The following is a 13,948-nucleotide window of genomic DNA, read 5'->3' as shown; positions in this document are numbered from 1 at the left end:
ACACCATTTTCCAGGGTCTCCCCAGAAATAGCCGGGATTGTACCAGCTGACTTGTCTCCTTAACTTGCTTTTACTAACCCAAATCCTTCTCTTTTGGTTAGGCTGTGCGACCACGGTGCTGGTGACAGGGGCAGGAATTGGCGAGATGGTTCTCCAGATGCTGGTTGGTTCGGTATGTGGGAGACCCTAGGGGCAGGGGACAGCATTTGGGGAGCCCCCCTCCAAGCAGGTGGGAAGATGTAGCCAGCCACCTTCTGAACCCAAGCTGTCCCTCTCCTGGGGGTCCCACACAGCAGGCAGGGCCCCCCTCCGTTACCTGTTTCCGCTTCCGCATGTGAGACCTGGAGATGTGAAGGGAGGTGCGGCGCGGTCCAAAGCAAACACAAGTCATGTCTGGGAGCGGGGCCAGCGGGGCCCTGTGGGAATGTCGTTCAGCTCCCAGAGCCTGGGATGGGATTGAGTGGCGGGCGGGAGCTCTTTTCCCACCCCTTCTCAACCTACCGTCCCCACCCCAGCTCCCCTAGCCTCTGGCCACCCTACACAGGGCCCAGCTTTCCTGCCCAAGTCCTGCCCTCATCGAGGGCCAGCCCTCCCGCGTCTCTTCAGACGTATCCATCCTCCCGGGTGCACCAGGAAAAAAATACATCTGCCTTTGTTTGAAGCTTCTAGCGCTGTTGCTATGCCCCCTTTTACAAAGGAGGATATTGAAGCTCAGATAAATTAGCAACTTGCCCTCGGTCAGTCATACTTCTAAAAACTGACAGGATATTCAAACCTAGGTCTTTGGGTCTCCCAGATGCCCCTAATCCCAACCCTCCTTTCCTGATCTTGTGCCCTCCCGGGAGGAGAGCTACACCTCCTGATAACACTCCGCATGGAAATGACGTGAGGTCTGGGGTTTGCTTCAGTGTGATCTAGTGCAGGGGACAGTGGAGGGGCACGGAGGTGCTAATTGCTAGTCGGGTGACGGGCCCAGGGGAACTCCGTAAGCTCCTTTGGCCTGTGTTTTAAATTTTCCATGATAGACATAGGTCTATACACATCCTCTGCAGAGTTCTGGTTCGGCCCTGTGGGTATAGACACGGTCTGACCGGAGTTTTAAGGAAGATGGAGAGATTTTCAGAAGCTTCCAGATACAGAGCGAAAAGGGACCGCAGGGGTCACGAGCAGGATTTCTGCCTCCTCCAGACACATAACCTTAAAATGAGGCCAAGACGTCCCTCCTACTCACCACCCTGCCCGTCGGTGTGACGGGCCTCAACCTGACTGCGGAGCCCGCCGGGGGTCGGGGAAAGCTGCTTCCTCCAGTGCGCCTTCCTGTGAGGCTCTGACGGCCTGCGTCTCTGTGTTTTCCCCTCTGGCAGATTTTCCAGGCCCAGGGCAGCTATAGCTTCCTGGTCTGTGGCGTGATCTTTGGTTGCTTGGCTTTTACCTTCTATGTCTTGCTCCTGTTTTTCCACAGGATGCACTCTGGACTCTCATCAGGTAAGGAAAGAATCTGTTGCTACACAAGAGGAGGAAAACAAAGTGAGGCGAGGCTGTGGGAGATGCTGTAGATCGTAGCACGCCACAAATACTGTTCTGTTCCAAGTAAAGTGCGAGGAAGTGTTTATTTTTCTACAGCTTCCTTTTCCCCTCTTCCTGCTTTGCCATGCGATTGTCCGCACTGGACTCTTAGGGCAGGAGGGAATGGGATAGGCTGACTCATGGTTTCTCCATCAGGAGAGGGGCACGGATCGTGAACTTGGCTTCCTGCATCCCACCATGCCGTGGGACCACGGGCCAGGATTCCCTTTCCAGCCCGTGTGGGGCCCTGAAAGGCGGCCTCTGCCGCCTTGGCTGGACCACGGCCCAGAGGCCTAATTGGCCATCTCTTTGCAGTTTGGGATTTTGACTCTAGTCCCAATTTCTTTTTCAAAAAGAGGTCCTCCAGGCCAAGTGGCAAAGAAAAGCTCCTTTGGGGCAGAGACACCTCCTAAGAATAGTCTCATTCCTGGAGACCCAAGGCAGGGGGTGTCCCGAGGCTATTTTTATGTCCCTGAGCCTCCCAGCCTTTCTGCCCAGAGATCTCAGAGTCCCAGGCACTGTATCAGCTGTGCACGTAGCCAGTTCTTAAGAGAAGGGGCCCAAGCGGAGCCCTCATCCTCTCCATAAAAGCAACATGATCACCAAACAATTGAAGGAATGGGTGTCTGCAATCCAATCTCTCAGACGACCACTCAGTTTAAAGCCAAGGAGAGCAATCCCACCACCGCCCCCCCCCCCCCCCCCCCGCCACACACCCTGGTCAGCACTAACTGTAGCCCCACTTCCAAGGTGGCCGGTACCAGCTGGTGTCTAGCCTAGCACTCAGCATGGAGCCTTCATTTAGGCCACACATTCGAGAACTATTTGGTGACTATCCAATGAGTAACACCCAGTGAGTTCCCTATGGTGGGAGACCAAAAGAAACCTATATTCCCTGAGCCCCAGACGCAAGTCTCAACGAACTCCCTCCACCAACAGTTTGCCAGAACCAGTAAGTCTGACTTTCTGCTTGTTCTCCCTGTGGAGCCATAGGATGGGAAAAGCAAAAGCCCGGGGAAGCTCTCGGAATGAATAATTGCCGCAGCTAATCAGAGCTGCTGACGCATGCTGCCTGTTTTTTCTGTTGTAGTTCCTACCCAGGACAAAGCACTGGGAATGGAAAGCCCAGAGTGCTACCAGAGGTAAAACTGGGGGAAGGGGGCAGGCGAAGATGGCCGGCCTCTCGAGCACCAGCACAGACCAAAGTGTTCAAGAAATTGGGGGTCGCCCTGGAGGCGATCTCTCCACGCCTTGGCTCGGATCTTTTCCACAAATACTTGGTTAGGTAGAAGAAATTGAACGGACTGGGAAAATCATTAGCAGTTTACTGGATGGATATTCAAGTTACCTTCCTCTCCCCCGGTTCGGACCTTTGGTAAGAGGTGTCCAGGATACCCCGATGGGAAGGAAGAAGACAGCCATATGCTTCGCTCCATTGGCCACCGACCACCTCCTGCATGGACCATCCCCTGGGTTTGAATATCACTTTTCGTTGAAGTTTGAAAGAACAGGTTGAAATTGTAAAGCTCGATGATCACTGCTTGCTGTAGATATATTTGAAATCAGTCAAAACAAACCCCAAGTTAGTTCCTGGCATGCTCAAATAATTTATGTGCTTTTTACTTTTTGGTAAGCCACGGTCCCTCAAATTCCCGTTGCTGATATCCGTAGTTCGTTTAAAATCTAAAACATCGAAAGGAAAAGTCGAATCTTGCTATCTTTGGGACACTAATTCAGTGGTATGCTGGGCTGGCTCGTACTAGCTGATAAAAGCCGGTCGTTAACATTTCCTTTTGAGAGCTAGTTGTTAAAACTCGGCCAGTATTAAACATGAGATTTTATAGAAAGTTAACAATTCCGTTAAAGACAAGGGAAAGAACCACTCAAAACTCATCACTTCCTTGAAGGTACCTAAGCGTATTGGACCTGTACAGGGGAAATAGGATACGGAGGTGTGGCTCTGTCCATCTCTTCCCAGATGCGCTTTCAGTGGTAACGTGTCTGGTGGCCCGAGATCAGCCACGTGGGAGGAGTCACCCCATAGGAACTGGCAGAGGCTACACATCCTCCCTTTTCTCTTCCCCCGGGAGAGCCAGTTGTTAAACATCTACCTGCAAGTACCCCACTGCTAACGATCAGTGCTAACGGGCTCAGAAGCCGTCTGGGAGAATGGGATGAAGGTTGACCGCGCTTACGCGAAGTGTAGGCACAGCACTAAGGAATTCTCAAAAATACCTGATTTAAACTTTACATCTTTTGTCAAGGAAAACAGCTCTTTGTACCACGTCAGGTGGGTTTCCTTAACAAAAAGCTGGGACTGCCGAGCGATGCGGGGGGAGCAGCACACCGAAAGCAGTGTGGAGGAGGGGGCTCTCCCGACCGACCGAGCAGATCCCCTAGTAACCGAGAGGGCACAGAGCCTGCCACTTGGAAAGGGTGAGACCACGGAGGCGTCTGTAAGTAGTAAAATGGCCGTGACGGTGACTGTACGTGCGCTTACCTGCAGCTTCTCTGCGTTATGTACAAACGTGCATGTGTGGCTATAAAAAGGGGATCGAGGTTCTCTGTAGCCTGAGCCGCAGGCCCCACACTGAGCAGCGTACCCCAGATCGGTGGCCTTGTCATGTCAGCCGGCTGCGTCTGCCAGCATATCCCATGTGGTGACGGGGCCCTGGCCAGCGAGCGGGCGCTGGCCTCTCTCTCTAGCTGTGCGGCCCTGGGCGGATCCCTCACTGATGGTCTTCCAGCCTTGCTTGTTCTTGTTAAATCGAAGTGACATTTCTAAAAGAACTTACCCTACCTCAAAGGAATTCTGAAAGAATGAAGTGGCTTTGTTTAAAGCAATTATTGTATGCCTGACCTAGAAACTGCTTCATAAATGCTAGCAATTTTTAAAACCTCTTCATAAGCAGATTCGAAATTGTTCGTATGTTTGGTACATAATTATTGTTAAGTCAAACAGATCTAAATTTTTTTGAAGGCTGATGGTCTAAGGGTGTAGTTTTAACTATGCCTGTAAATACTTAAAAATAGCTGATGGCTGCCGGACTTCAATGTGCAATCTAACTGGAGTGACTGACCTGGACAAAAAGGAAGTAGCTGTATTTTTCTCGTGGTTTTTCAAAACAAACAAACAAACAAACAAAAAAACCCGCATCCTTTTTATACAGATTTACAAAGAAGGATCAATGGCTTTATCTAAGGTGATCATGATTAATTTGAGAATATAGAAAACGAGATTGAAGCAAATCTAAGTGTACCTTTCCTGAAATAAAATATTTTAAATTTAACAAGTGTGTTATCCATTATGGACGATCGAGCCTTTTATATGCAGCTCAGAAACAAATGACCAAATATTTTCCAAAGAGAGGTCTCTCTCAAACTGTAGGTTCACATGGCTGATATTTTAGAAGAAATGAAACTGTTAGACTGAGAATCACTATTTCCCTCGTTCGTATAATCAGAATAAGGGAAGGCAGAGGTTTTGAAACCCCACTTCAAAATCAGTTCCAGAGCAAGTGGGGCTTTTTACCTGATCTCCTTTGAAGAGTGTGACATTTCAGAGTGCAGCGGGATCACCCTGTTCCCAGATGTCCGTCTGCTGCTTGGAGGCAGGAATCTAATCCATCTGTACGCCAGATTCACTGAAGGAAGACAGACTGACCGAGCGGTCTTTTAGAGGATTGATTCATTTATTCGTTTTTAAAAGATTTAGGGGGTGCCCGGCTGGCTTAGTCGGGAAGCACATGTGACTCTTAATCTCCGGGTTGTAAGTTTGAGCCCCACGCTGGGTGCAGAGATTAAGAATAAAATCTTTAGCAAAAAAAAAAAAAAAAAAAAAAAAAAAGATTTATTGAGCCACCTGTTATGTCCAAGGCACTGATTAGGTGCAGAGAATCGGCAGAGAATGAGATAGAAGCATCTGCCTCAGATTACACTGCAGTTGAAGACAGAAAGACAGGAAAAGGACCATGCCGCGAGATGAAGGATACTTGAGTGCCACAGAGGAACATAAAGCAGGGGAGTGGGAAGAGGGATTGGCAACAGATGCTCCTGGAAGCCTTCGTAAGGAGGTGCCGTCTGTGCTGGCACCAGATGATGGGCGGGAGCAGTGACTCCAAGTCCCAGGGACAGCTCGTAGGAGGCAGGGGAAGGGGTGAGTGCACAGGCATCGGCCAGCATTCATGTCTGTCCCTGAGAGGCAGCAAGCTGGCCAGTGAGGCTTAAATGCAGTGAGCAAGGTGGTGACAGGAGCAGGAAGCAGGCGGGAGTGGCAGCGAAGGGCCAGATCCTACTTGCCATGGCGGGAGCACGGATTCTGTTGTTTTTATGTGAAATCGTTGGGAGTTGCGAGCAGGCAGGGCACGTGGTCTCATTTACACTTCTAAAAGTAATACTCTGCTTGTTGTGAGGAGAAGAAACTGGGGGGCAGGAATGAAACCGGGACACTGGCGAGGGCACCACTGCCTAAACTACGCAAGAGACGTTGGTGGCTTGGACAATGTTGGTAGCATCCGAAGTAGTGAATGCGATTGGATTCAAGCTCTATTTCGAAAGTCGAATGGATAGAATTCGCTACTGGAGTGGGTATGGGTGTGAGAAAAACAGGAATCTAGGATGACCCCAAGGCATTGACTTGAGTTACTGGCTAGATGACGAGGCCAGTGAACACTGGAGGATGAAGGAGGTGCTCCACAATTGTCTTGCACATGTTCATTTTATGATGGTATCTCGGATGTGAAGAAGGCTAGTAAGTATAAATGCACAGAGCTTCAACGTCAAGCCCAAAGATATAAATTTCATGGTCACATACCTATAGAGCTTAAAGCTGTGGGACTGAAGACGACCACCTAGAGAGAGAACATATGACTAGAAGGTTGAGCCCTGGGGTTCTTCAACAGTGGTTTAAAAAATATATATATGGTCCAGCAGAGCAAATGAGAGAAGCCACGGAAGGAGGAGGAAGTTCAGGAGAGACTGTGGTTTCCTGGAAGGCACCATGAAGAGTAAGTATCTCAAGGAGGAGGAAGTAACCAATGCTGCCATGAATTCTGATGAGGACTGAACATCGACCACTGGACTGGGCAACATGGAAGGTGGCCTTGACAAGAGTGGGGTTTCTGTCAATGATGCTTTGAAAAGCACATGGGAATCATAACATTGACTGTGACGTTCCAACAACCTCCTCGACACCAACGCTTTCCGTCTGGCAGAAATGATCTTTCCTGTTTGATTTTTCATCACACACTGTCCTCTTAAAGTTATCCCGAAGGAAGTCACCTTCATGAACTCCAGTTACAGGGCATATTCCTCTTTTTTTTTTTTTTTCTTTTTAAGTTTTATTTAATCTCTGCACCCAAAGTGGGGCTTGAACTCACAATCCCAAGATCAAGGGTCACGCTCCTCTGACTGAGTCAGCCAGGCACCCACAGGGCATATTCCGGTAAGTGCAGTGCTTTATAGTGACAAACCAGTGTGAGAGCTTTTTTTTTTTTTAATTTATTTTTGAGAGAGAGAGAGAGAGAATGAGAACGAGCAGGGGAGGGACAGAGAGAGAGGGAGACAGAGGATCCAAAATGGGCTCCATCCTGACAGCAGAGAGCCTGACGTGGGGCTCAAACTCACAAACTGAGATCATGTCCTGAGCCAAAGGTAGATGCTTAACCGACTGAGCCACCCAGGTGCCCCAAAAGCTTACAACTGTTAATGATGATCTCCAACCTGGTAATGCAAGCTCTGGGAAATTACTCAATGTTAGGGCTTTAGTTTGTCATCAGATGCATCTATAAAACACAGAAAGTGATTGCAAAATGGACATTATGCCTCTCAAGAGAATGTGTCAACAGCCAGAAAGGTTAGAAAATGGTGGATCGAACAGGCTTTTTTACTGAAGGATTTCTTAGAGATTTAATATTCTAATATGCATCTTGAATCTCCAAGAGGTGGTGACCCCATTTCCCAAACGTATTCGACCTCCCGGGACTACGGTTTTAGGTAATATTATTTTGACGACAGCAGTTTAGGAGGATCCGGCTGTCGTCCTAAATGGTTACTACCCAAACACGCTGAACATGGTTTACCCACCATCTGAAGTGAAGCTTCATTGCCCCCCACGGAACTCTTACTCCATCTCATTATCTCCCCCTGGAGACAAGAGACAGCCCTCTGTGACGTAATTTGTGCCATCTAGTAACCCCACTTTCCCCCATGTGTATTATATCAACTCAGCTCGGAAAGGTCCCAATTTCATTAACTTAAAGAACTCAAGTCTCCAGTGTCTTATGTCAAGAAACAATGCCTAGAGCAGAAACAAGCAAAATATGGTGCTCACAAGGGCTAGAATGAAAGAATCTAAGTTTCTTAAAGTTAAAAACAAACAAACAAACAGAAGTGAAATTTTCACACGGGGAGTAGTTTTTCTAGCCCGTCAGTTCTCAATTCCTTTTTATGGCAACAATCATTTTACAATCTCCCGTTTCCAGCACCTATATCCCAACTCAGGCTTTAAATATTTTATTTTTTTTATTTTTATTTTTTAAAATTTTTTTAATGTTTATTTCTGAGACAGAGAGAGACAGAGCATGAGCAGGGGAGGGGCAGAGAGAGAGGGAGACACAGAATCAGAAGCAGGCTCCAGGCTCTGAGCTGTCAGCACAGAGCCTGATGTGGGGCTCGAACTCACAAACTGTGAGACCATGACCTGAGCTGAAGTCGGTCGCTCAACCGACTGAGCCACCCAGGCGCCCCAGGCTTTAAATATTTTAATGTAGCTACACATCAAATAGTTGATGGCCAGGTTTTAATAACCACTGGGAAACCAAACTTTTTTCTAACCCACATTTAGCATGGATGAAAACAGAATCCAGAGACTATCTCAATGGGTGTGACAGGAATAATCAATTCAGAGGATCATTTTGTTAAAAATATTTATTTAAAAAAATACAATTGTCGTCCGTATCTAGTTGCACATATATCTATTAACATATCTATGTAGTTTCAGACTTCAGTAAATTTGCTACGGTGCTTTCTTAAAGCTAGCTTGCCATTATACAAAGCAAATTCCTCTGTCAGTTCCTGCATAAAAATAGTTGTTTTTAACATATCATCTTTCTAAAAAGACACATATCACCATTACAGAATGTAACAAAACTTTTGCATAAAACTTGAAGTGAGAGAGAAAAAGCGATCACCTGATTGGTTATCAGAGCAACCCCTTGCTATGTCTGGAGATGCACTGAGTATCAACGGTCCTTTTCTCTTTTCAAAGCAGCATATCGTAAAGCCCTCAAAGTGCTAGCGCATCCTCTTCCTCACCTACCTACGCTCTGTGTGAAGGTTCTTTGCCACAAGAATTAGAATCCGAGACTCTGGCTCCCATCATTCTAATCAACCTTAAAACAACACCCCTTTGTTTCCCAACAGGCTAAGTCCCACTGCTGAGCTAGAAGACAAGGCAGCTTCTCTCCAGCTGCCCCAACAACCAGTATAATTTCAATAAATGTTAGCAGTTACCATTATTTTCGTTGCTGTTGTAGGAAAAAGAAGAAAAAAGCAATGTTAATACTTTGAAGATCTCCCTAACGTAAATCATACTGAAATTATAACAAGTCACTAGTGCTGCTCTAACCGTCATTCATTCCTTTGGGTAGGTGTGCACCTGCATCACATAGAAACGGTCCATTTATACAGAAGCGGTGGAGATTAGGTATCGTGAGCGACAGATTTCAATAAACAAGGGGGAAACAAACAGTGACAGAACTGTCTTCTCAGCCAAGTAGATCTGGGTTGGAGGGAAACACCCCAACAAGTTCTGATGACCACACAGCCCGAATTAAGACATTGATGTAAAAAACAAAAAAAAAAACAAAAAACAAAAAAACTTCTCTCCGGTGTTAACGCCACAGCAGACATGTTTTTCCTCCGCATTATACACTGGGTGGATGAAAATCAAACATTCACTATCTAATAACATTCCATTGTCAAGTGACGTCCACACCTGAAGATCCAGTTAGGACTCATAGAAAATTCTTAGTTTGTTCTTCAAAATACAAAGTTACACACTTTTTTAAAAAACCAACTTGATTATCTGGCTAAAAAAACGGGTATAATTGTAAAAAACTAGTTTCGGGTCAAAAATTGTATTCACCTCAAACCAAAGCTATCAGTGGCAAAATGACTGGACTGAGTTTCATATTGAATCTTCCCTACCCACAGAGGTCAGTGAAACTGCAAGAAGGCAAAAGTGCAGAAACCGACAGGACTGTGATTAGGAAAATCAAACGGCCAAACCGAATAAATAGGCCATGAGTGATCAAAACTTAATTGTGTTCATTTCTATCTTTACATATAGGCATATTAGTTAATTTCACTCACAGTGAACAGGGAAGTTGATAAGATATTGCTACTTCTTACATAAGCACTGACTGCAATGTAGGCGCTGGTAAAACTGCCCTCAAAAACAAAACCCATGAAGTGTCTTAGAAGGGACTGTGTCCCCTGCCTAACAGACAATGAGCAACAACGATAAAACAGAAAAGAAACATGTAATTGGATAGTTTACACAGCTGAGTGTACTCCATCAATTGCAAATCATTTAATAAGTCATACGTTTCCACAAAGCAGAGTATTAAAAGCTTGTAAATGATTTTAAAACATCCTGGCCAAAAGAGCATACCTTACAGAGCCCTGAAGAATGGCTCATCAGGTAATCCATTTACCTCTTCTCCAAAGAGTCTTAATTCCAGAAAACATAAACGAGAAATAGACATTACTTCTCTGACCCTCCATATCCTTAAGATGAAATGAATCAAAATTACCATTGTGCTTCCAGTTATTAATAACAAAACAGTGCTAATAATGGTGCCCCCAAAAGTGCCAAGTGATTTAATACCAGTATGAACTCTATTCTGGGCCTATTTGGACGATTCCATTGGCTACGGCTCTGGCCTAGCCGCAGGGCATGCCCACCCTGTCCTGATCCCAGGCCTGTCCTAGCGCGGCTCATAGTCCTTGGAGGGACGAGACTCAGAATGGGCCCTCAGGAGATGGGAAACAGAGCAAGCTGAGAAGAACATTCAGCCCGAGATACTCTGAGGTTTCTGCTAATGCTTATTATGTACAGTCTGAAAGGGTAAACTAGACTACAAAGCCACAACTCCTCCACTATTTTATCAATTCACGGTCAAATCTGTATTTTAGAAATACTACTCTTAGTATAAACCCCCTCTCTGAGAAACTCAGACCCCAACATAACAAGGATTTTACACAAAAGTGATAGTGTAGAAATGTTAGGAAAGGGCATCTGTATTTGAGCAGTGATACGTGCACAAGCGAGTGGGTTAACGTGGCTTTGTTCAGCGCATGTCACATGCAGCCTCCTATTTCTAAAAATGTTGGCAAGCAATTAGTCTTTAAGGCCTATGAGTCTAAGAATTTAAAAAAACTGAAATGTGCAAGGCATTAATTTTTTAAAAGTGGCAACTGCAAAGTGCAGCCAATTTTTTTTTTAAGTTTTCGTATAAAATAGCCTGGGAGCCATCCTAGAGGATGAAAAATATATGTTCCCTCTGAAAGACAGATTTGTTTACACACACACACACACACACACACACACACACACACACACACGGTACTCAGCCGATAAACCAGAATGAATTTGAAAAGAAATGCTCCAGTCCCCCAATTACATATTTCAAAATGAAATTTTAAACCTCATAAAACTTTCTGATATGTATTACACTAAAAAAACTAGAGTTCAAGAGCCTTACCACGTTTAATCGTATCCCTCATGAGTTTTCTTGTTAAAGGTTTCATTTAAAATGATGTTAACGACAGCTTGAATTTCTTGGTTTCTGCAGAAAGCCTGAAAGCCAACATCTCCCCTCTCGCACAAACCACTCTGGACTTCCATCTTTCACAAGCGCTCAGTGCGAATGGCGGCATCCTAGCAATTGTCATTTTCCGGCAGGCTGTCAATCTAGCACTTACTTTTTTTTTTTTTCCCAGAAAAGCCTGAAGAAACTGGCAGCTTCAAATGGAACATTTAAACCGCATCAACAACTCACCTTTCAGACTGTTCTGTTTACAGGTCAAAACATGACTTTTTAACAGGTCCTACCAAGTACGAGAAATGAAATCAAACCGCCTTTTTTTTTCTTGCTTAATACACTACCACCCACAAGAATTCTAGACTCTGAGATTAAAACTTCAAACTTCAGTAAGCAGAATTCTGATGACCTAAGAGGAATAACAGGGCACCCTGCTTCAGGTAATGCTAGCAGCATTAAAAATAATAACATCTATTTGTTGACCCCAAAGCAAGAAGATAATTAATGAAATATTTTCCATAGGACCCATTCTCTGATCAGATTATCTGCTAAAGAAAGATAATTATGGTTGGCCTCCACTTCCCTACTATGGCTTAAACAATTAACTTCTCAGCTCCATTTTAGAAAGAACATGTTCTGTCATGCCCTCAGCTAACAGACTACATACATCATGAGTAGTCTTTTTAACTTTCCCATTGGTTTGGGAATTCATTTGGAGCTTTCTGCACAATGACACCTGCACCCGTCTCCATCCTTGTCTACACACCTCAGCACAATTCTAGATTTCTGGCATGGGCAACTAAAATATATACAAGTAAGTGATAAATAGCACAGACCCATTAAGGAAAGTTATTTCTTCAAGAGATGCTGAAATGTTCCAACAAATTAAAAAAATCAAAGCTTACAGGGGCGCCTCGGTGGCTCAGTCGGTTAAGCGTCTGACTTTGGCTCAGGTCATGATCTCACGGTTCGTGGGTTTGAGTTCCACATCAGGCTCTGTGTTGACAGCTCAGAGCCTGGAGCCTGCTTCAGATTCTGTGTCTCCCTCTCTCTCTGCCCCTCCCCAGCTCACTCTCTGTCTCTCTCAAAGAATAAATAAAAACATTAAAAAAAATTTTTTTTAAAGCAAAGCCTGTGAATGCAGCAAGAAAGTAGGGGTGATTCTCTTATTTTAGCATAAAGCAACTTAACATAATTCCAAATCTGTTGGTAAAATACAGTATTAATAAGGCCAGAAGAAGTTTGTAAGCAGGCTGGTAACATAAAAGTAAATTAAAGAGTCCTATCTAGTATGAAGACACAAGAGCCAACAGGCTGTCAAAAATAATATGCACAAAGCTCTGGAAAACATTTGGTAATGGGGTTATTTACAAAAAAGAATTAATATAAAATCTCAGGAAGCTGAAGACAACTTTTACTGAAAACTTCCAAATCAAACTTCTAAGGGTTTTACATGAAAATCAGATCAAATATGTAAAGGAGTTCTCCACATATCACAACAAAAGTATCCAGGTTTTATTTTCAAGATTAAGCAGTGAAACAGTGTCCCGAGTCCGTGGTCTTTAAGGTAAAGCACGTGCTGCCAGAAGGTGCGTGAGACCATCTACTGGGGCGGGAAGAAAACAGTACAACTTGCAGTCAAGATTTACTGTTTAGACCATCCTTAATTCCTATTTTTGTGTACATCTCAGAACGTACATGTGCCTTTCCTACAGCGGCATACAACTCCACTTATACACGTATGATTTCGCAGTAGGAAATACGGTGTTTAAAACTTTTACTGATCAAGGTGTGCTCGAAAAGGCTGCAGACTGCTTTTCTGAAATGGCAATGAGTGCTTCTAGCGCTTAAATTCCCCAGAAACATACAAAACTGCCTTTAGAAATTCAGAATCCTATCACCTGTTCTGAGACCAGGATGAAACAAAGTTATGAGGCTACAACTCACACAACAGGTTTGAATGGGACTGGAGTGATGTTACCAATAGCCTGCAGTTACAGCCACAGAATCCCACACCTCTTTATTTATTTACTTTCCCCTCCACGTCTGAGTCGCACAGTATGGAGAAAACTAGAAATTGTGCCCGGTGATTGGATTCAACAGTCATGCCTGTTTTGATCTCTCATACAGTATGCAAATCATCAAAGAATTCTTCCAGTTTAAAAAAAAAAAAAAAAAATCCAGGACCCTTTTTCATTATATACACATATACACATGCATACATGTATGTGTGTGTATACACGTATATATGTGTGTGTACATACACACACACATGGGCTCATGGGCTTAGTTTCCCCATCAAAATCTGAAGAAGAAAAAAATCTCTGCTTATATAGCTTACATTGACTTTTTTTGAGGGTTTCTGGATTATTCCATCATGTACGTATTTTTAAAAATCAATGGAAGTTTCTACCTTTGTTAAAACACACAAAATATGCCATGAGGAATGTAACCTCACAAAGGCACTGACAAACCATTAAAAAAAAGATTACTGAAGCTAGCCATGTGATTTTAATTTTGTGTTTTAAGAAATCAGCATATGAACAAGGAAGAAA

At 44.5% G+C, this 13,948-nt stretch overlaps 1 protein-coding gene across 5 annotated transcripts in view; it reads left to right on the top strand.

Moving 5' to 3' along the window:
* SLC60A1 (solute carrier family 60 member 1) overlaps positions 1–13,604 on the top strand; it is a 39,748-nt gene extending 26,144 nt beyond the window's left edge. For 2 of the 5 annotated variants that reach the window (XM_086693405.1, XM_086693409.1), the window contains exons 8-10: positions 102–172; positions 1,463–1,485; positions 2,657–13,604. In XM_086693405.1, the coding sequence (XP_086549531.1) occupies positions 102–172; positions 1,463–1,485; positions 2,657–2,855 (293 nt within the window). In that variant the 3' untranslated portion in view covers positions 2,856–13,604. Of the gene's footprint in view, positions 1–101; positions 173–1,364; positions 1,486–2,656 lie in introns of all 5 variants that reach the window. The other 3 variants (XM_086693407.1, XM_086693406.1, XM_086693408.1) reach the window with 3 other exon arrangements.
* The last annotated feature ends 344 nt before the right edge of the window (positions 13,605–13,948 follow it).

This window comes from Puma concolor, chromosome E4 (genome assembly GCF_028749965.1).
Source record: "Puma concolor isolate L17-30 chromosome E4, mPumCon1.1.hap2, whole genome shotgun sequence".
Lineage (NCBI taxonomy): Eukaryota > Metazoa > Chordata > Mammalia > Carnivora > Felidae > Puma > Puma concolor.
Note: the sequence above shows the minus strand (reverse complement) of the source record. Positions and strands in the feature narration are given on the sequence as shown.